The 23,616-nt window shown below is 30.7% G+C and overlaps 2 protein-coding genes across 2 annotated transcripts; one reads left to right on the top strand and one right to left on the bottom strand.

The window, feature by feature from the left end:
* Positions 1-1,925: 1,925 nt before the first annotated feature.
* On the bottom strand, positions 1,926-3,770 carry LOC129296972 (organic cation/carnitine transporter 3-like). Its single transcript, XM_054935378.1, has one exon. The coding sequence runs from the start codon at positions 3,601-3,603 to the stop codon at positions 2,083-2,085; it is 1,521 nt and encodes a 506-aa protein (XP_054791353.1). The 5' UTR covers positions 3,604-3,770; the 3' UTR covers positions 1,926-2,082.
* Positions 3,771-17,071: 13,301 nt separating this feature from the next.
* Positions 17,072-20,500, top strand: LOC129296968 (uncharacterized). Its single transcript, XM_054935376.1, has 3 exons — positions 17,072-17,479; positions 17,568-17,918; positions 19,725-20,500. The coding sequence occupies exons 1-3, from the start codon at positions 17,150-17,152 to the stop codon at positions 20,226-20,228; spliced, it is 1,185 nt and encodes a 394-aa protein (XP_054791351.1). The 5' UTR covers positions 17,072-17,149; the 3' UTR covers positions 20,229-20,500.
* The last annotated feature ends 3,116 nt before the right edge of the window (positions 20,501-23,616 follow it).

Here is a 23,616-nt window from a genome sequence, read left to right on the forward strand (position 1 = left end):
TTTTAATATGATATTTCATGCAATTAAAAAAAAATCAAATTACAAATGTATGAGATTAATCCATCATATCATGATTTTTTTTCAAAGTTCCTTATCTTATGGGGTTTTGGTACCAAAACTCCATTTTATATATTTTTTCAAGTTTTTATAAAACAATGAGTTAAATGGGTCAAATTTAACCCATCAGGATTAATTTATCTAGTTTATACGGGTCATTTGGTCCAATTTAGGAAGATTCATTTCTATTTGGATTATTTTTTTTTCAATCTAGTTTGACTCTTATACATGACATTATGTTAATCAGGTCAAACTATATAACTTGATTCATGTTCTCAATTTTATTTTTATATTAACTAATTAGATTTGTTTTCCATATATATCTATATATTACCTTTATCGGCCTTTTGGCTCGGTCAATTGTAGAGTAGACTATATATTACCCAAAGTCTCCCATACAATTCACTTATCAAAGAATTTTGTTCATAAAAAACACTTATTTCATCTCAATTGTCAGTGGCAGCCGGACTCATTTTCCATCTTATAAAAGCAACTACAACCAAAAAGTGAAATTTGCAAGGAAAATAATAAAATGTATAGACTACATAATTTAAATAACGACTAGTTTATGTCTTCCAATAACACACACACCCACATTGATATTGATTAATAATAATAATAATAAAAATATTTATTGCTGCCTGAGTCAGCAGCAAGTTTTATTTAAGGGTTGCAAATTTTAAAAATATTTTTTTTTAAAAAAAAAGAATCGAATTCTTTTGTGGGGGGGGGGGAAGAAACCGAGTGGACAAAAATACCCCTTCATCCATTGCCGGCGAGTTGCTATCACGGCATCACCGGTGTCACTTGTCAGTGGCGGCGGAGCCGCCACCATCATCACTCATCATTAGAATTTAGATTTGTCATCATTCAACTCAACTTTCATTTTGATGCTTCCTCTATTTTAAACCATATGTTCATAAAAAATTTTATAAACATTTTTTATTTTCACATAAAAATGTGTGGAGTGAACAAAATCAAGCAAAATCAAAACGCAGAAGATCCACACATACATCCTAAACACTATCACGTTGCCCTTGGTCAACAAGCCAGTCAGCACAATTGTTTGTTTATCTGAAAGATGTGGTTAAACAATGACAATTCAGTCTCATGTAGTCATATGACAAGATCTCTAATATTATCGGCAAAGAAAATTTTGTTTCATTTAACATGTTTTTTACAAGTCAACCCATAATTTTTTTTGCTAGACAAATCAATAAATATTAAAACTGAAACTCTATTTAAATTCAAGTATAGATTAATAATCCGTTAAATTTATCTTATTTTTTAATTCGATCCTTATCATTTAAAGACGATGTAACAAAATTAAAATCTTCTTACATTGATAGCAACGTATTAATGATAACATGTCAATAAAAATTTTTTAAATTATTTGGTAGAAAAAATAGGCGCACAAAATTTATTTTAACGAAAGAGCAAAACACAATATAAAGGACTGGACTGGATAAATATTAAACCGATTTAAAAGTCAGTTTATTTTTATTTAACTATACGTGCATGTTAATTCATCAACATACTTTATTTATTAAATTAATTTAAAAGTTAGTTTATGTATTAAAATTTAAAAAATTAACATAATAATTTATGTAAACTTAAAGAGTTAAATTGATAAAAAAAATTTAAACATGGGGGAACTAATAAATAAGAGAGGAAAACTTAAAAGTAACGAAACTTTCATCATCTCTATCAATTTCAATCGAAAATTTCATTTCAACGGCAAAATAATACTGTAATTACTAGATTTGAATTGAATAATTGTAGGTGCTAAGTGCCTGTATATTTTAGTCATTAAAATTTATATTAATAATTTAGATAAATTTATTTATTTATTAACTTTAAGTAGAGTATAAATTTAAAATTATTAATTTAAATTTTAATAGTTTATATGTATGATACAGTCATTCAATACCATGTCAATTATCTTGACCGAATCCAAATCCGTACTCACCACTGGACCATATCCCAATTATATCACAACTTGAACTCTTCTTCATTTATTAAGATTTAAGCCAATGTGTCTGAACTCACTGCTCTCTGCTTGCCTTCTCCGTCTTCATCCATTGTATCACACAGTGCTCTCCCTTTCGTCTCCGGCAAGAACACAACAAACACACCACTTAACCCTATCACCAATCCAAACACCCCATAGCACCAAAACTTCTCTCTCCTTCCCGCAGCCACCAGCACCGGACTCACCGCCCCGCCCACCACCACCGCCTGCCTCGCCATCGCCAATGCCGAGTTCCTCACACACGTTGGGAACAACTCCGTCGTATACACCAAATATATATTAAACGCAGTGCAAGCGCTGAAAAATGACACCGACTCCGACACAATTTCCAGTTTCCTCCATGTCTTCCCTAACTCAACCACTGACAAGAGACTGAAAATCCCGCTTATGATGGTGAAGACCAAGATAACACTTCTTCTGTTGACCTTTCCGATCATTATCAACGTTAAAAGAGACGATGGTAGCTCAGATAATGCGTTGAATGTGACGCTCAGATACAGATTAAACGACAGCGTTCCAAGACCTAGTGGCATCCCGTAATAAACCACGCCAATACCAAAACCCATTGACATGATGGCTAAGATTCTTCTTGAAGCCCATCGCTTCTGCATCAAAACCTTCAGCGCCGAGTATAAATCCATGTTAGTGTACCAACTTTCCTCAGGCTCGGACATTTTGGAAACGGCTAAATTCAATGAGCTTTGAGATATTGATGCGATGCCTCGTAGTGTATTGACAGCTTCCTCTGTTCTTCCTCGTACGAGGAGCCATCTAGGAGATTCGCATACGAAGAGTTTTACTAATACGCAGTACAATATTGTTGGGATGGATGTGTACTTATAGAGGTTTCTCCACGAGGAGATTCGGTTTAAGTATGCCATGGCTGGGAGTGAGAGGAAGCCGAAAGTGAAGCAGATGAATCCGATGACACCCACCTGGCCGCGCCACCTCTTTCCTACGAGCTCTGTGGCGAGGACAAGAGCCGAAGTACCTATGGTGGCTCTGCCAAAACCAGAGAGAAACTTGAGACAGGAATAGACCCAAAGGTTGGAAGAAAAGGCGGCGAGGAAAGAAGAGAGAGACATCAAGAGACAAGAATATAAGAGCATGTTCTTGCGGCCCATGGACGTATCAGCGAGAGTGGATAGGACAAGCCCGCCGACGAGACAGCCGACGAAGAAGGAGGAGGCCGGGAGGCCCATGAGCATGGGGTCATCGGGATTTAAGTGCCACTCAGAGATGATAGAGGTGTAGGAGCCGCCGTGGCTGGCGGAGGAGGATGGTGTTGGTTGGGCGTCGGTGAAGACGGTGATGAAAGTTTGTTGGGCATCGAAGATCCAAGCAAAGGAGACGAGAAGGGCTTGGAGGAATTGGGAGAGATTGAATTCTGCTAAGCAGAGTTCGATTGTGGAGCCCAGAGAGGGAAGATGGTTCTCAGGCTTTGAAGGTTCGGATTCGTCGGTGGATTTGTATTGGGAAAGAAGAGGTGTGGAATTTGAATCCGCCATTAACATAGAAGTGAGTTTGCTTTGAGGAACTTGAGCGCGGATACGAGAAGCATCAAGAAGGTTGGTTTATATATGCATTTTAGTAAATGAATGAGGGGGAAATTCGTGTGATTTATAATTAAGTTATTCGTGTATTATAAAAAAATTTAATTTAGATGTGACCAGAAAAAATAAAAATATTTTTTTATATTGTTCGTTAAAAATAGTACAAACATGATTTTTTATTTGATAGTTAGTGTGGGTCTTATTCGCTGTGTTGATATGCACACGATCCTAAATCAGAAATTTAAGTCCTATGGCAATGTAAAATGTGAGAAAATAAATAAAACTTAATTATCAGTTCTTTAATTGGCTCACGAGTTTAAAATTAATCACAATTAGTGCCTATGACAAAAGTGTTTTTCATGTTGATACATTTTTTATTATTGTATTGTTGTTGTGAAAAAGTATAGAAAAAATTTCGATTAAGAATCAAGAAAGAGACTTAATTATTGGAACGACATCTCAAAAAATTTTGAAATTTCAGTTTAGTTCATGAAGAGAAAATTGAAAATAATTTTAATAGTGAAAATATTAAAATATTCTTTACTTGTTATGTAGAATTACTAACCTAACATTAGTTGTTCAATTATAAGCAATACTATCAATTATTAAATTGTTATTTTTATTTATTAATTTATTAATATCAGTTGGAAATGAGCTGACAGGTCATTTACAACTGATGTTAGTAAATTAACAAGTAAAATTAATAAATTAATAATTAATGTTATTGATTGTCCAACAAACAAATATAATTTATAAGTAATATTAGTAAATTAATAAGTAAAGTAAGAAAATTAACAACTAGTGATTTTGTATAGCAAGTGAAGGGTATTTTGATCTTTTTATAGTTGAAATTATTTTAACTTTCCTCCCCTAGATTGAATTAAAATTTCAAATTTTTTAGAACTCATCAATAATTAAGTCTTTTTTTCTAGTCCTTAACTGAAATTCTCCCAAAAGTATATTCATTGTGAATTCAGCAGCAACAGCTATATTGATATTCTCAATCCAAGCTTATGACTGAAGATGTTTTTCTGGAAATAAAAGATGCTACATTGCTATACATGATACATTAACATTATAGTTGAGTCCATTTTAGCTGTCTATGGAATTATAATATAATATTAAAAGTTATAATCAAAAGATCTGCAAATTGCACAAATGGCTACAAATTTCACCTACATTGACACTCTGTAGCCTTAATCCATGAGAACATGATATGCTTCGATCTTAGAAATAATTAATTCCCAGTGGCTCATAAATAATTAAACAAAATCCTTCATACAGAAACTCCAAATTGGATCCAAACAAACAAACAAACAACAATAATTAGTGATTGTATATCTCGCAGTTGTATAAATGGGAAAGTCCAAATTGAATAGAGATGAAAGTGGGAGAGTCCCATACAACCACGTGGTGATGTTTTTATCTTCTGAAACGGTACATATAAGATATAGATAACAAAACAACCTTTTTGTGGAAGCAGGAAGGTTTTTGCACACAGGATCTCCAAACCAGTGTCACCTTTGAACAATACTTATGAACGTAATGATTGATGATCTTGCTGTGTTGTCCAAGTGAATCAATTCAATTCATATTTTGTCAGCTTTTTAAGAAAAAAGATAGAGTGATGTGATCACAAATAAGGCTAGGAAAAAAAATTACATCAACATTAAACTTAGGTTAAAAATTATATTTTAAAAAATTAGAATGTACTATATGTTATTAAAAAATATTACTATTTTTAATAAAACTATACTCCATCCAACCTAAAATATAAGTAGTTTTTTGGAAACGATTTGCATACCAGTAAAATTCTCATTTTTATAAAAATATATTTTGTTTTCTCTTTTTAGCCCTAACCTCAATTATTAATGCACTCTATAATGAGTGCGAGATATATTTATATAAATATCTAAGTTAATAAATGTAAGGGGTAAAATAAATTTTTTTACATATATTATATTTATATTTTGAACCAAAATTAGTTGAGAAAAAATTTTTACTCTCTTTGTTAAAAATATAAGACATTTTTAATCAAATTTTACTCTCAATAAAATAGTTACTTATCTTCAAGCTAACACTATATTTTTATATCTATCCCTATGTGATTGGATGTTTTACTCTAAAATAAATATAAAATAATTAGTTAATAGAAATACTTAAAAAAAAGTAATGATTATGCTTTGAAATACTAAAAATGTCTTGCATTTTTTAAGATTCAATTCCTAAAAAAATCTTATATTTTTGCATGGAGGGTGTATATTTTAATATATCGGAGGGAGTATTTAAAGTAACAACATGATAATTGTCTTAAACCCTAATAAAGAATCATAAAATTATAAAAAATTATTAATTTAAAAACTTTCAACAGAAAATTAAAAAATAGTCCTTCTGTTAAAAAAATATAAGATATTTTTGAGAAGTTGCATATTAAAAAATATAAGATATTTTTAGTATTTCAAAGTATAATAATTAATGTTTCTTTTTCAATAATATTCATAATAAATAAATCATTTATACTTATTTTAAAGTAAAATACTCATATTAAATAAAGATAAATATGATAAGATGATGTTAACTTAAAGATAAGTAACTAGTTTGTTTAGTGAGGAGATTCAGTTTAAAAAATACTACCTTTGTCCCAAATTATAGGGCACATTTGAAAGAATTTTTTTTATCCCAAAATATAAAATACTTTAAGTAAATTAAGATTTTATTAAATGTGTCAATTTTAATATTACCATTGCTCGCTCTATAATTAATTCTCATCTCTTCTCTTTTTAATATATTAAATGATGGATTTTTTATAAGTTTATATTTTTATTTTAGAAAGATAAAATTGTTAAATATATTTAATAAAATTTATTGATATATAAAATTTTATTTAAAAGTGTCTTATAGTTTGAGATGGAGAAAGTATGTTTTTTAATGTAATCGTTATATCATCATAGATAGGCAAAATCAACTGCGCACATGGTGATGAATCACCTATTGCCTTGGGTTTTGTAAAATCCTGATACCCTTTTTTCCATTTTTAATAATTAAAAATACTGAGAAATCCCTCAGACAACAGTATTCTCCGAGCCTAGAAACTTAAAAGAAGAATAATAATAATAATGTCAAAAAAACATTGAACTAACAATTAGACTTTATAAAAAAATTAAAAATAAACTGTAATAAATATCATTTAATTTCAAACATTTATAAATAAAAATATTTAGTATAATATAATAGTTTACATCTATATAATTAAAACTCATAAATTTAAAATCGCCTGCATGAATATTTTTAACTTATTTTTAAAAAGATTTTGACGGCCCATCTCTCATTCGCCCAACAAATTTTCATATTTTTTATTGTTTCAATCAAACATAAATTATAAACTGACACACATGCGGCCGGTGGTCCCCATGAAGCGTCCAATTAATATTTCCAACTAACACAGAAGATATAAGCAAAAGTCTCATCCCTTTGCTTTTTAAATTTTTAACTCCATTATCAATTATCGAATTGACAGCATTGTTAACAACAAATTACCAGTACCAGGCAAGCACTGAAACCGAATGTATCATATTAAAACATATGTAATATTTTGGGTATTTCAACGTTCAATTAATAACTTTTTTAAAAAAAAATATCCTTCATTAAAGTGTATAATTAATAATATTAATAATTGAAACATGCTATTGAATAAAAATGAATATAGAAAGAGTGTATAGTTAAAAACAGTTAATTAATTTATTAAAAATGTAATTCAGTTAAAAGCGTTGATAATTTTTAAAGAGAGCGTGTATTGATTTTTATTATCCAAACGTGGTAGGGATAACTATGGTTCAATGAACCCTTCACTTTCAGCCAACAATCACAACGTGATCTGATGATTTGAAGCATTGAATATAAATATAAAGTTGTAATAAAAACAGCAATCCAAACTGACAAGGATGCCGAAGGATAGGCAAAACAATTGGCTGATGACTCAGCGTTGTTGGCTTCGCAATGGAAATTGGCTGCGCCTTTGTTTTCTCACCAAATAGGGCTTCAGTGGGTCCACGACTTAATGGATTATTGGTTAGGGAGAATAACAAACCCTGTAAAAATATTAATACTAAATTAAAAATTTTAGTACTAAAATGTAGTAGAAAAAGTTTTGAAATTTAAGAACGTCAGCGTTAAGAAAATTTAATTTAATATTAATATTTTTATAAAGTCTTTATTTGTCATTCTCTCTATTGAGGTTTAATGGTTATCAAAGTTAATAATTTTTGGAAAAACAAAAATTTAGATCCTACACTTTACTCACATTTTTCTACTGGTTCCTGTATTTTTTTTAGTAATTTAGGTCTCTACACTTTTATTTTTTAGTATTCTAGGTCCCTCTAAAGTCCTTATATTTTGTTTATGGAGAGATTTAAAATACTGAAAAATAAAAGTATAAGGACATAGAATATCAAAAAAAAAAATATAGGGATTAAAATCAAAATACGAGCAAAATATAAGAATCCAAAATTATGTTTTCTTATAATTTTTTTGAGTAAACTATACAATTTTTTATACTTTTTTTAAAATCATATTGATATATTCTTCATTTTTTAAATAAAAGTATTAATGATAGAAGTTAGTTAAAGGCTAAATCATGAAATTGGAAAAAAAATACATATATCCTAATTTAATTGAAAATCAAATTGTATATGTAAGGTTAAAATAAATATCAAAATTTTTTATGACATTTTTATTCCCATGGAATATCAGTGAAAAAAATATATTATTAAAATATAAAAATTTAATAGAGACAACGTTAAAAATTTATCAAAATTTTTGGATATAAGTGATAAATTTTAAAAGTTTCACTTAGTTTTGACTAAGAAGAGGAATTAAATAAAAGAAAATATAGTTTGATTAATTGAGTAGTATTAAAATAAGTGACTCATTGTTCTTATTAATGTTGGCGTAGGACTTTCCACAGTAGAGTTTGTTACCTAAGAGAAGAAAATTTTAATTTGGGGTCAACGTCTCTTCGACTTACTTTTATCTCCACATGCCCCTTTACATTCTCTGCAATTCATAATACAAAGAATTCTTTTAGAAACCTTCCTTGATCTAGAAAATAAGTTATTGAATGATATTTATAATTTTTTTAATTATATTTCTACTATATTTATTATTATTATTTTTTAAAATAATACATTAAAATTTTAATTGTCATTATGTAATTAAAACATTTATATAAAATATTTAACATGGTATAATTAAAGAAATGTATATTTTTAAAAAATTTCAAGGTTTTAACTAATGTTTATAAAAGTGAAAAGTAGTTATCAATACTCTATATTATAGATGAAAAGAAATGCAAATATTACTTTTTTTTTTTTAAATCAATGGCATTATAAATATGCCTGTTGAAAACATGAATAGATTATACTGCTTTTAAAAATTAAAAGAATAATGCATACAATAAATGAGTTTAGAGCCTGTGTGCTACTGGGTGGTTGGGCCTAAAGTTTAAGAAATAATTTATTTATTTATCTTATCTTTTTTGGTCAGTTGAACCGATTAGATTATAAATATCCAATTCATATATAGCTTTTGGATGCATGTATAAACTACTTGAAAAGTATAATGGGAAATAATTGGTAAAATCGCCCTCAAACCAATAAAAATTGGTCACCTATGAATTCAAGTTGGAGAACGAGAAGCGATTCAATATGCAGCTCCGATTTTCTGTTTTTTTTTTCTTCCTTTAATTAAAAAGAGATACTCCCTCCGCTCCTTTTCATTATCTGCCTTCTATAAAATTTTCTTCATCATCTATATAAGCCATTTTTTCTTGTTTTATTTTGTAATATTTGATGTATAATTTTAAAATTACCCTCTTGCAAATTCTTTAAAAAAATTGCAGTATTCTAATTCTCAAATAAACACTTTTTACATATCAAATCATTCTTTTTAAAATTTAAAGACAAAGTTAAAAAGTAGTTTATATTCAATACAATTTCATTGTTCTAACGACCTCATGTTGATTTTGGTGAGTTAGTTAGAAATAAGTTATAAAAACACAAACAAAGTACACTAATAACTTCAAATTATGTAAGCAATATCAATCCTACAATCTCTTATTTATAAAAGAACTTGCATGAATAATAATTTTTTTATTTTTATTTATAAATTACTTTTGACATTTTTATTAAAACTAAAGAAAACTTAAAGTTTTTTAACCCTATCTACAAATTCAATAAGTTTTTAATTTTATCCTTATTAAATATATGTACTTTAAAAATATAATATTCTAATATTTAATAACTTTTTCAATATTTAATAAGAGCAAAAAGACACACACAATTATTGAGATTTTTTTATAAGTAGTATTAAAATAAATACTCCCTACGTGTTATGTAAAAAAACAAAATAACATTGTTTTGAAAATCCCACCGACTTGGTCGAACCATTGCGCAAACATAAAGACGGCTTGGTTTAGCTCGTTGGACAAGTTGAAAGCAGTTCTGGCGACTCATTGAATCTAAGTTCTGAAAAAAATTCTGCTGTAAAAAATCCCTTCTTCCGTTCTACCAGGTTACCTTGGGTGCGACGTTGTTGATCTGAGAGACTAAGATAGGGAGATTCTTCTTCATTCAGACTGACACTGAGTCTTCTTTGTGCGACGCCGTCGGTCTAAGCCTTTGAGGAAGGATCTCGGTTCGTGCTTTCCTTTCTTTGTTCTGTCATTTTGATTTGAGGTCGTCTTCACTCAAGCTTCAAATCTGAAATCAGTTTTTCAATCTGAATCTGCAACTCGTCTTCTTCCTTCGTGCAACCTGCTATGAGTCCTTCTTCATCGTCTTCCCCTAGATCTACAACTCGCTTTGAATTTGAAAGTCTGAGTCCAAAATTCTAAAACTAGTTCTGTCTGTTGAACATGAAGCTAATTTTCAGTGTCTGATTGTGATTAATTGCTTGATTTGTGTAACTGTTTCCAGTTGAAACTGGTTCTAAGTTGTGGATGTGATTAATCCATTGAAAATGAAGCTTTTGCGGTTCTGCCTATTGAAACTGATTCTTAACTGCTATGTGATCAAGTGATTGATTTGTGCATTTGTTGTCCTTTTTAGGAAAAGTAATGAACGATTTGTATATTTTTTTTGAATAGTAATTAACTGCCATGGATTAGTGATGACTGTCTATTTGGTCTCTTTGCCAACTGCCAATTACTAGATTCAGTGATTTTTTAGAGGACAGAATAATTATTATTATTTACAATACTTGTTTGAAGTAAAGATTTGTGGTGTTATTGTATAATGTTTTATTTCTGATATATATATATATATATATAATTTTTAATTGATTATTATATATCTAATTTGACCACTAATTTAATTGGTTGAATTACAAAAACTGTAATAAGTTGATTTTTTATAGTTGATATCTAATTTGGTTTGTAAACATAGCAAAAAATATTTCAGCATTGGCAAAAAGCAACTTCAATTTTCAAAAGACATCTCTATCTGATGGGAGAAGGATCTCTTCATTTTTTTCCCTCCATTTCCCTTCATTTCTTCAATCCCCACCATTTAAATTATTTTATTAAATAATTTTTTTAAATGATAAAATTAATGAATGGTGAGATGGGAGAAATGGAGGAAAATGGAGGGAAAAAAAGTGGAGAGACCCTAAATCCCTATCTGATGCTTCTTAGATACCGCGTCAGCGGTACAACATAGGGAATAGGACTAGCTCTATGCCCCCATCATATCCATCAATGAATTATTAATTTTTATTAGATTAATAAGTAAAATGGACCTTGAAGTATTATATGAAAAATGCTCTAAATCTTGAATTTTTAAAATGTATAAAATAGACTCTAAACTTTTAAATTTATAGAAAATTAAACCCACCATTAACTTACTATAAATGCTATTACTGTTTATCAAGTTGGGTTTATTTAAAATACTGATGTGGCAATCTCTTACTGATGTCATTTTTAATAAGTGCCACGAATCTTAAACTATTGAAAGTAGCATTTTGAACCCTAAACTTTAAAATTCAAAGCAAATTATTCTCACCATTTATGTGTAAAACACTAACTATTATGTAGATTAAATTAGCCTTAACGTCATTTGTCAGGGTGAATGCATCGTTGGCCGCAACGAACAACTCATAATTTTGTGAAATAACATTTTTTATCTCTTTTTTTTGCAATATTTTTCAAATGATTGGCATCTCTTGCTTCCATATACTCTATCACTTTGATATAGTTTTATTTTGAATAATATTTGTTTATTTAATGGTGAAAATTTGGGATTTCATTTGAAAAAGCTTAAGTATTAGAGTATTTTACAAATGGTGAATGCAAAAGACGACAATTTTATCAATGAATTTTAAATCTAAATTTAACTAGTTAATTAAAATCTTAAACTTCTTTTAAAATCAGCAACAAGGCAGTCGATAAAGAAGGATGCCGAGAGGCCTATAAGCATGGGGTCATCGAGATTTAGGTCCTACTCCAAGGTGATGGAAGAGTGGGAGTCGTGGTGGCAAGAAGGGGAGGGCGACGAAGGGTTGGTAGTGCCGGTAAAGACAGCAATGAAAGTTTGTCAGGCATTAAAAAACCAAGTGAAGGAGGCGAGAAGGGCTTAGAGGAATTGGTAGGGATTGAATTTTGCTAAGCAAAGTTTGACTGTGAAGCCAATAGATGGAAGGTGGTTCTCAAGCTGTGGAAGTTGGGATTCATTGGTGGATTTGTAATGAGAGAGAAGAGGTGTGGAATTTGATTCCACCATTAATGTAGCAGTGAGTTTGATCATCTGAGAAGTGTCAAGAAGGCATGTTTAATTTATATATGCATTTTAGTTAAAGAATAATACTAGCAAAAACTAGTTTTTTTTTTAAACAAAAAGTTAATGTGAACCTATCTAACCTACATAGATTTTTTTTTATTTAGGTTAAGACTAGAAGGGGAGGGCCAATGATAGCAAATTGATCTTGATGTTGAGAATTGATGAAAAAGATCTCATTGAGAGACAAATTGTGCCCAACAACCAAAGCAAATTGAAGGACCAAGCGAAATATTTTATTCATGAAACAATATGAGCAAACAACTACAATGCCCCTTTGTGTTAACTAACAAGTTTAAAAAAAGGCATAAAATCCAATTATTGAAGCTCCATTCCCTCCTCTAACAGGTGATAGTGAGCCTATTGAAGCTTTGGCTGGCTGATAAAGGGTCACCAAAAAAGTTAGTACCCTTTGATTACATTTAATTAGTAAAGATTATATGTAGACTCAACAACTAAAGAGTGCAATGATTTTGGCTTAGGGTGCAAGGGTTCTGGCTTAAATGTAAGTGTTATAGTTTGGGTGCAAGTGGTCTAATTAGGGGTATAAGGTTTCTAGTTTGGGTGCAAGTAATTTGGCTTGAATGCAAGACTTTTGACTTAAGGTGTAAGGGGTATAACTTAAGGTGCAAGTTACAAGGCTTATGTTATACCAACGTGAATTACATGTAATCCATAATCATTTACATGTGATTCAGGGGCATTGACGGTGGCGTACTCTTTGGGTGTTTTTTTTTTTTACATGTAATCCATTGGATATTACATGTATTATCCTCATGCATGCTTGCGAATTTTTTCATACATTGAATTAAATGTAATCTGCAATCCTTTACATGTAATTTAGGGGCATTGATAGTAACGTGCTTTTTGTTCTTTTTTACATGTAATTAGTTAGATATTACATGAAAATTTTTGCACGCTAATTTACACGTCCTTTGTATTTTCAAATTACATGTAATTGTTTATAATTATCATGAAATCTAAAGTTGTTATCATGAGCATGTACTTTGTTTGTTAAATTGCTTTTGCTTGTTTATAATTATTATGTAATTATTTATAATGACATATAATTATTGATGGTCATCATGAAATAATATTAGGCGCATTCATAATAAGTTTCATCTTTTTTAAGTATTATACATTGTATAATAAATCATATTAACTTGTAAATGTTGCAGATTCAATAATGTGACATAGAGAATAATTGAATTGTCCTTCAAAAAAAAGTAAATGTAAAGAGGAAGAGTGAATAACAATAATTTCAATGAAAGAATATTAATTCCTATAGTTTTAGTTTGTCTTCTTGCCAAGTACAAACGAAACTATAAACAAAGAACAACATATTAAAAACTATACCATGAGGATAAGAGTGACATCATTCTCATGTTAAACTATATTCTACCCTATATAAAAAATAAATAAAAAATGATTATAAATACACTTCAAAATTCAATCATAATTTCATTCAATATTTTACAAAATTTTTTGATCGATATTTTCTTATAACTTACTTGAATTATGACTTAAAAGTTTTTTAACTTAAACTCTCTCTCTCTCTCTCTCTCTTTTCTCTCCAAACAAAATCTCATGTTTGGATACATTTAAAACATTACACGAGAAATAAAAGTGAATAGCCATGACTAGTGGGACGTTGAAACTTTGACCCAAAAGCATTCGACTCTCCGGAATTTGAATCCTACAGTACCTCATGCTTTTACGTGGAAACTTTTTTGTTCCATTCTTAAATGCATGAAATATGTATAAAAGAGATCACAGCTGCACATTTGTTACCTTATGGGAGACTAGAAGTCCTAGGAAAAGATTGCACTCAGCTTACATTGGAGTCTATTCGATCTGGACTCTTGTTTATCAATAATCAGCACTCCATGCCTCATCCCTTAACCTTGCCGCTAGATTTATTTTTTATTTTTTATTTTTTGGGTTCGGACATTATCACATGTCCCTATAATTCTTGGAACTTGTAGTTTACCTTCAAGGTTGCATACACTGTAAAAAGATATTGGGACACTACTCCCAAACTTTCCACAGCTGCATGTAACTGTATTTTTGTATTTTAATATCATTTCCTTTTTAACCCAAAAAAAAAGTGACTCACATTATCTGTTTTTCATATTCCCCCAGAATATAGTTGAATAATTGATGTTGTCTAAAAATTTTTTAAATTTATCTTTATTAAATACATAATGTTTTTAAAAAAATATTCGTCCCTCTCATATATATAGTAACTTCTTAGCTAGTAGAAAACTGTGAAACGGTAATATTCAAAGAAAACAATTAATGACCGATTTGTTTTATATAAAGTGGCTTATAAAAATAACTATCAATTTCTTGTGGAATGTGACTTTTATATAAGATTGAGGGGGTAGTTATTGAAATCATTTCATTTATTTATTTGTATTTATAAGAAAAATTAATCTTTTTGTCCTTATAATCTTGACTTGTTTAAAACTCAATCCCTCACATATAATTCAATATAACAAAATCCATGTAATTTTGACTCACTTAAAACTTGATCGCTCAAGTATGACTCGATACAATTTGATCTAGTACTTTTGACTCACTTAAAATTGGGTCCTTAATCTTTCCATCATTTATAATTTTGTCATTGTCATCCATAACTCACTTTAAATCATCGCTAAGTTATATATCCTCCATGACAAAAAACAAACATTATTAACACCATTAAAAATTGCTGTTATGGCTCTGAATTTTTATATAACTTTTCCACTATACCTTTGATTTATTAGTTTAAATGAATGGAAAAAATAATTTAGTACTTAATGTTGTTCTAAATTAGTTTAAATGAACGGAAAAAATAATTTCTTCAAAATTAATAGTTAATAAATGGGAGGAGTAATTAACCAACTGAAGTTGGTTATAATGAAAGGAATTATAACCACTTGAACATAAGGTAATTTGAATTTGTGTGAATGCGAACCATACATTTAAGAGAACCAATCAACAATGATTGTATCAAAAAGGAATAGGGGGAGTGCTTATGTATATATATATATATATATTGTTAGTATAACTGTAAAACTATCAATTGAGAGTAATTTTCCATGATATATATATATATCTATCTATCATGAATATATATATATATATATAGAGAGAGAGAGAGAGATATTTTTTGGCCAAAATGAATCATATATACCTATATATATTATACACTGATCCTATTTATAAGTTATTTTTAGCATATTTCATTAAGATCAAAGAAAAATTTAAAACTCATTAATTTTATATAAAAATTTAATAAATTATCAACTTTACTCTTATTAAATATATAGACTTTAATAGCGTACTTTCTTTCATCAACATTTAATGAAAGTTAAAAGGAATAACTTGTTATATAAATTTAATGATATAATTAACTTATATATAGTATAAAAAAAATCTTCTCTTCATACTTTATAAATAAGATAGGCAAAAGGAGTATACATGTATATATAAGTTAAAATAAGGAGAATCACGTCCGGTGACCTTTCAAGAGAATTATTTAAACAAAAATCAATAAAAAATTATCATTAAAAAAAATCTTTGTTACTATTTTAATGATAAAAATTTTAATTATCCTCTTGAGACGACTGATTCTTCCATTAAAGAATAGACATTGCTGGTCCAAACAAAATCTAATCACATCTGGTTTGCTGGCGAGTTTGGGTTTTCAGCAAAGTGGATCACATTGTCTAGGTCAAATGCTAGGGCCGCATATTAACCCCAACCATATCCATACGTGTCCTGTCCGAATTCTGTTTCCCTGCTTATCTTAGGATGAGCATCATTGTGCTCAGCGGCTGTTATATCTGTTCATGGGCTTTTTTGTCCTTCTAAAACCACAAAGGTATTATAATAATAATAATAATAATAATAATAATAATAATAAATATTTATTATAAAATTATTATTATTATTATATTAAATAAGTAAATAAATTTAAATTATTGAAATTTGATATGAACAGTTCAGATATAGAATTTGACTTGAACAGTCCAGAATTATAATAAAAAAAATTAGAATTGTATTTAAAAATATCTTATAATTTTTTTTAAATTTTATTGATGGTGCTCAAGTATCCATTTATTAGAGGATATCTTATTTGAGACATGATTGAGTATTAAACATGGGTAATTTTTATAATGGAAATTCAAACATTGTTTGCCATGACTGCTCAATTAATTTTTCCAATAATTCTTTTAGTATAGTTTTAAACTATTCAAGTAAAATGATATATGTGAATTGTTGATATCAAATTTAACAATTTAAATTTATTTAGTTATTTCATATAGTAATAATAATTTTATAATACTTATTTTTTTATTATTATTAGAATATTTTTGTGGTTTTAGAAGGAAAAAACAAAAAAAGCCCATGAAACGACGCAGCAGAGCCGCTGAACACAAGATAAGCAGGGAAACTGACTGCTGTCCAAAACATATTACAATGGTCAACGAGGGCCATCGGTCTATATATGCTTTTGTTTTCCCCCCATTGTCCTGTCCCTTTTGTCATCTTCATTCCCACAAAACAAATATTTACTCTCTCTCTCTCTCTCTCTCTCTCTCTCTCTCTCTGTGAATCTCTTGTTTTCTTCTCCCTTCATCTTCATCGGCACGAACCATCATCCACTTCCTAGCAATTCTGGGACTTGAGCATAAATGGGCTCCAGATCAGCGCGATGGCGCCAGACTTGGGCTCCACAGCCATTGACGCCCTTAATGGAAGGTCCCGACCCTGAGTTGCGAGAAGAAGGACCCAAGAAGGAGAGCTCATGGGAAGCCATTAGAGAATGGTTCAGAGCTCAGAAAGTTTCCCCAGCAGGATCAGGACCCACTTTCTCTTCCTCATCATCACACTCTTTCTATGGATCCATCCAAGCCAGAACTCAAGACTTGAGGCTCCTCCTCGGTGTCCTCGCTTGCCCCTTAGCTCCCATCCCTTTGACCCACCATCCTTCACACACCTTCCACATCAAGGATATCCCATTTGTAAGATCTTTTATATCACATTCTCATCTTTCTCTGCTAAACTTTGCTGATGATGATTCTAAGATGGTACATTAATATTGTCGAACAGGAAAACTCGACGGCCAAGTACATTATACAGCAGTATTTGGCGGCCACTGGGTGTCTGAAACAGCAGAAGAAGGCGACGAAGAATATGTACGCCACCGGAACGGTGAAGATGGTGTGCTGTGAAACGGAGATTCCGACGGGGAAGAATGTCAAGTGTTTGGGGACAAGAAGCAGCGACAATGGCCGATTCGTTCTGTGGCAGATGCTTCCCGGAATGTGGTCCCTGGAATTGGTGGTCGGTGGCCACAAGGTGGTTGCCGGAAGCAACGGCAAGGCCGTGTGGCGGCACACACCGTGGCTCGGCACCAATGCAGCCAGAGGCCCCCAACGGCCACTCCGTCGAATCATTCAGGTACTGAAAATTATTCTAGTGCTACAATCCTACAGTCAAGAGTTAATTACGTGAGGATGTAAAAGTGAGTGAAAATGAGTGGAGGTGTGGAGTCTGATATATAATAAAATTATTTTTTTTTATAATAAAATTAAATTAATAACTAATCTAAAATAAAAAGAATGAGATCATTGGGTTTTTGATCCAAGAAGAAATATTTTTCCGTCACTCTTGTCTATTTTTCTTTTCCAGTTTCATGACAGTAGCTCTACATTCTAACGAAATTAAATTTAAAAAAAAAATATATCGCTGAAGAAATTATAATATCTTACTACTTTGGGATTTCATTTTTTTTTAACCAACACTTTGCGATTTCATTACGATGGAGTATTTGAAGGACAATATAATTATTCTTTTTGGATGATTATTCCATCATTATATATGTCAGACAGAAAAATAAAGAGCCTTCTAGTTTTAGGTTTTGCTTGGAGCCAAACAGAGTTTGAACACAACGTTACTTTTGTGAAGTTGCCATATTTTGTTTCTTTCTTTTTGCATCTTTTGATTAGTAGGGAGGCTGTATTTGTCAGAATTTGAGGCCAGGGGTGGGGACAAAACTCAGTAGTTTCAATTCAAAGCACTTTTTAGGTTTTACGAAAGAAAGATAATTGAAGATCGAGGGACAAAATGAAACCTCAGTCGAATAAATGAAGGGGCACATATAGTTATATTCTAACCTGACAAAGTGGCCAAAAAAAAAAAAAAAGTGGCCATAATGGAGAAACTGTGTCGCATGCTTTACCCAACACAGTAACTGTTTGATACTCATTCTAATGCTTAAAGCCTTAAATAATGCCATGTGATCACTGTATGTATGACATCATCTTATATTGTTTGTTTATACATAATGATCTTGGGATTGCCACCTTAACACAGGTACCTATATTTGGGGGAGAATGATGGATACATTTTAAAAGTACCGATTAATTTAAATTAAATTTTAAATGCCAAACTTTAATTTTTTTTATTTTACAATTTTATTCAATAATTTTATAATTTATTTTTTAAATTTTAATATAATTGAAGAATAATAAAATTATTTTTTATATTTAAAATATAAAATTATAAATTTATTATAATAAAATAAAATTAAAAATTAAAAATTAAATTTATAAATTCTTAAACTTTAACACTTAAAATTTAATTTCAAAGAATTTCTCTATCATTCTCTTACATTCAGGTACCCTCCATTATTGTCCTTGTCCTTTTGCTTTATCTTTTATCTTCTCTCTTTTCCACTTTAACGATTACTGCTCCTACTCCATCTATTTCTGTGTTATTGCACCTCCTTTCTTGACCAGTTTTCTTTCTTGTGTTTCTGCTTTATTTTCTTTTCTTTTGTTTTTTTTTTGGGTTATTTGTTTTTTCTTTATATTCCTTCCTGCACATGAAAAAACTCCGAACAGATTCCCTATCATTATAATATAAGAGAATATTTTAAAAGGAGAGAGCAGTATTAGGTTCATCCATGGGGTCTGATTAGGTCTCTTTCTCTCTTTCTTCAATTGAATCTCCCTAATTCTCTGTATAAAAGCATCTCCAAGTTGGGGGAAAAACATTTTGTTGAATTTATATATACAACTAATCCTACTGTTTGTGCATAGTTTCACATGATTTTTTTATTAATATTCTCGAAATAATTAGATAATGTGTCTATGTCTGTATAAAACTACTTACAATGCAATAAATCAAATCTCAAAATTGAAACAATTTTAATTTCTTAAAAAATAAACTTGGGGTTGATATCGGCAAATAATTGTATCCCAGGGTTTGGATCCAAAGAGCACAGCAAGCTTATTCACCAACGCAGAGTGCTTAGGCGAGAGCAAAATTGGGGACGTCGGATGCTTTGTATTAAAGGCATCAGCAGATCGTGCGGCTGTGATTGAAAGGAGCGAGGGGCACGCCGAGATAATAAGGCACACATTGTATGGGTATTTTTGTCAAAAGAGTGGCCTCCTCATATACCTTGAGGACTCTCACCTAACAAGGGTTCAAATGGATGAAACCCTGGATAGTGATCCTGTGTACTGGGAGACCACCATTGGCAGCAGCATCGGTGACTACAGGGACGTTGATGGAGTGATGATTGCCCATCAAGGACGGTCCATCGCGATGGTATTTCGGTTCGAAGAAATGTCAATGCAACATAGTAGAACCAGAATGGAAGAACATTGGACCATTGATGATGTTATGTTCAATGTCCCGGGCCTCTCAATGGATCATTTCATTCCTCCTGCTGATGCATTTCCCAATTCAAACTCACCATAACAAGATCGTATCTCACAAAGTTTTGGTGTTTGCTAAGTAAATACACGATTATGTATCTGGAGAGAGAACAAATTAAGTATAATTCGAATCACTCTCTCCCTCTCTCCCTCTCTCTCTTCACACCTATTTTTTTCTCTCAATTTCTCTATCTTGTTTTTGCCAAAAAGGGATGAATTTGAGCCAAGAAGTCAAGCTCAAACAACAAATTCAAAAGGAGGAATCTTCGAGCATGAGATTTTGAGTTTGAGTTCATGTGGATGTAGAAAACACTTTTAAAAGAATTATTCCCAATTAAGTCCAATAATACTCGAATATGACCCAATTAGATAACCATATAAAAAATAAGAAATGTTGTCTAGATATTTCTTAGCCTAATTGGATTCTTACTTCTTGTTAATCTATGTTTTATTTATCTAAATTTGAGTAGATACTATTATTCCATCCTAAGAAGGCTAAGCTCAATTGATGACAATTTTGAAACTAGCTATGAAGACTTTATGAAAGTTTTGTAACATAAATTCCTTGCTAAGAGTGGGATAAGGGGTTCATATTTAAGGTTTAAAGGTTATTTTTGTCCTTAAACTTTTTGCATAGGGTTTATAAATATCTTGAGAGTCGATTTTAGGTCATTTTTGTCCTTAAACATTCAAAATTGGAAGCCTTATTATCCTGCTATCCACGCACCTTCTATCACCATTAATGGATCTTATGCCTTTGCTAAGGAGGTATGGCGGGAGAGACAATAAAAAAAGACATAGCAGGGGATAGAGAGATAACCTCAAAGCCTTAAAGATTGCCAGGCTCAATCGCAGGGTATTGGAAAGCATGAGCCCTAGAGGCACTCTCCTTAATATTAGAAGTGCTCTCAAAGCCATGTAGTTAGCCAAATGATCATTGATCTGATTCATGTTGTCCTTGTCCATCCCCATGAGAGCTGCCAAATAAACAACATCATAATCCTCTAAGTCCTTAGTTAGTCTAAGATTCTTGTGTGAAAAACCATGCGCTTGGACAAATCATTATCAAAAGAAAACAAGTAGAAGGCCATAAAATTGTCCTTTGGGTCGATGTCATAGTTGCGAAAGGTTATGGTGGAAGGGGAATGAGTGTAGTGTTGGGCAAGGATGGTCTCTGACAATCTGGTAGTTCCGAAAGTGAAGTTGAAGACACCATCTTACGTTGATGAGGTTTGAGTTGGCTGATGATCACTAGTCCAAGTGGTAGTTGGCATAACGATACATTTGATAAAGATAGGTTTGATAGAGGCAATGATGATGAGGCTTATGGAGGTAATGATGGAATGATTGTTGTGGGTGGGGGCAAAGTTGTTAATAAGGTGATTAGGATTATGAAGATGAATGTGTGAGAGAATGGTTATTGGCATGGTTATGCCAATCTAGGAACCCATTTTTGTCCTTTATTTCAAACCAAGGTTATCAGAATCGAATCAGACCAGTTGATTCAATCAAAAATTGGCCAAGTAGCCAATTCAAAATCAAGGTCAAATTGGGGAGATAGAGAATTGCTAGTGAATCGGTTGAACCGACCTTAGACTGGCTAAAACTAGTAAAATCGAAGAGAAATCGATTGAACAGGACAAAATGTTTTTTATTTTTTATTTTTAATTCATATTTCTAAATTATAATTTATACATATTTATACCTAATAAGCATTATAAAATAAAAAAATGCAAGATATATACATATATATATATATATGTATGAGTAATGTATATGTGTATATACTCTAAATTTATAAATTATAAATTATGAAATAATTGTATATATTTTGGATGAAAATGATATAATATTGAAGGATATTATCTTTTTATTATAAATTTTTTTAAAATTTAAATATTTATTTTTGTAACTATATATGATTATTTTTTTATACTTTAAACATATAATATTTAAAATATATTAATTTATTTATGATTGGTTGGATCATGATTCAAATCATGAATCATGAATCATGAATTATGAACCAATATCTTAACCAGTTTAATGGTGAATTTGATTTTCATAACATTGTTTGGAACCCGTTTCCGTCCCCCAATGTCTTCTTCTTTTTTTTAAAACTATCTCCCTATGTCCCAGCATGTGACCTCAGCAAAAGTATGAGACCCACTAACGATGTGATAGAAGATATGTGAATCGCAAGACAATAAGGCTTCGTATTTTAAATGTTTAAAGATAAAAATAATCTAAAATTGAGTTCATGACAATTGCAGATCCTATGTAAAAGGTTTGAAGGTAAAAATAACATTTAATCCTATACTTAAAAGTATTTAATTAAGAGAAAGCATGTGATGAATAATGGATGGAGTCTTAAGTTATAGTTGAATGAAATCTTTAAAGCGATGGGAACAAAGAAAGTTGTTGGAATGAGGGAAAGCGAAATCTCCCAGAAGCACTTGGAAATTGGAATACAGACCAACATATACTAAAGTGTTTGACCATATCCGACTTGAAATACTTGAATCTTCGGTTAAAAAAAAAAAAGTTAGAGAATAGTATAATACTGTAATATCCATTCAAAACTTCGGAAATATACACCATGGTTATTCGTTATTGTAATAACTTCTGTAACATATAATTTTTTTATTAATATTTTAAAATCAGTAAGTTGTCAGTTATTTTCAAGAATTTCATTTTCATATCCATTAATTAAAATATCCATGGCGCGCAAGTTTTGTTATTCAGAAGCGGTAAACACTAACGTCGAACCATGACTTATTTTAATTTTTCGGACACCGGAACACATCTTATTTATAGATCAAAATATTCATTACAAGTATTGAGTTTCTTCATGGGCGGGGCCTGATCCTAACCCAGTGGCCCAAAATATCCATTGAATTAAATTAAGTGATTCCGAGAAAGATATATTATTAATTATATTCATGATTAATTAGTTACTTTTTTTACATAGCCATCTCACTGAGTCAAATTCAAGGGTTGACAAGTCTTAAATAGGGATAACTCCCCCAAGGACTTTTCTTGTATTCACATAATTCGAGAGCTTGTGTTTAATCGGTGATAGTTCTTTCCATTAAAATTAATGCTTATTGGTTAGTTAATTAATTAATTGGTATTTAAATTCATCAAAAACTGAATCTACCCCTTCGTCAAAAGATAATGAAAAGAGTGACAATAGAAAGGAGATATGATTTCTGTTCAACAACAACAACAACAACAAGCTTTTATCCCACTAGGTAGGGTCGGCTACATGAATTGCAAGACGTCATTGTGCTCTATCATTTATCAAGCTTTTAGAAGTATTATTAATTAAGAGATCGCGTTCAACAACTTTCAAGAGTGTTCTCTTAGGCCTTCCTCTACCTCTCTTAATCGGACTCAAAGTTATATGTTCCACTCTTCTCACTGGTACC

Source organism: Prosopis cineraria, unplaced genomic scaffold (assembly GCF_029017545.1).
Source record: "Prosopis cineraria cultivar Desert tree isolate PC_DT_omini unplaced genomic scaffold, ASM2901754v1 PC408, whole genome shotgun sequence".
Classification (NCBI taxonomy): domain Eukaryota; kingdom Viridiplantae; phylum Streptophyta; class Magnoliopsida; order Fabales; family Fabaceae; genus Prosopis; species Prosopis cineraria.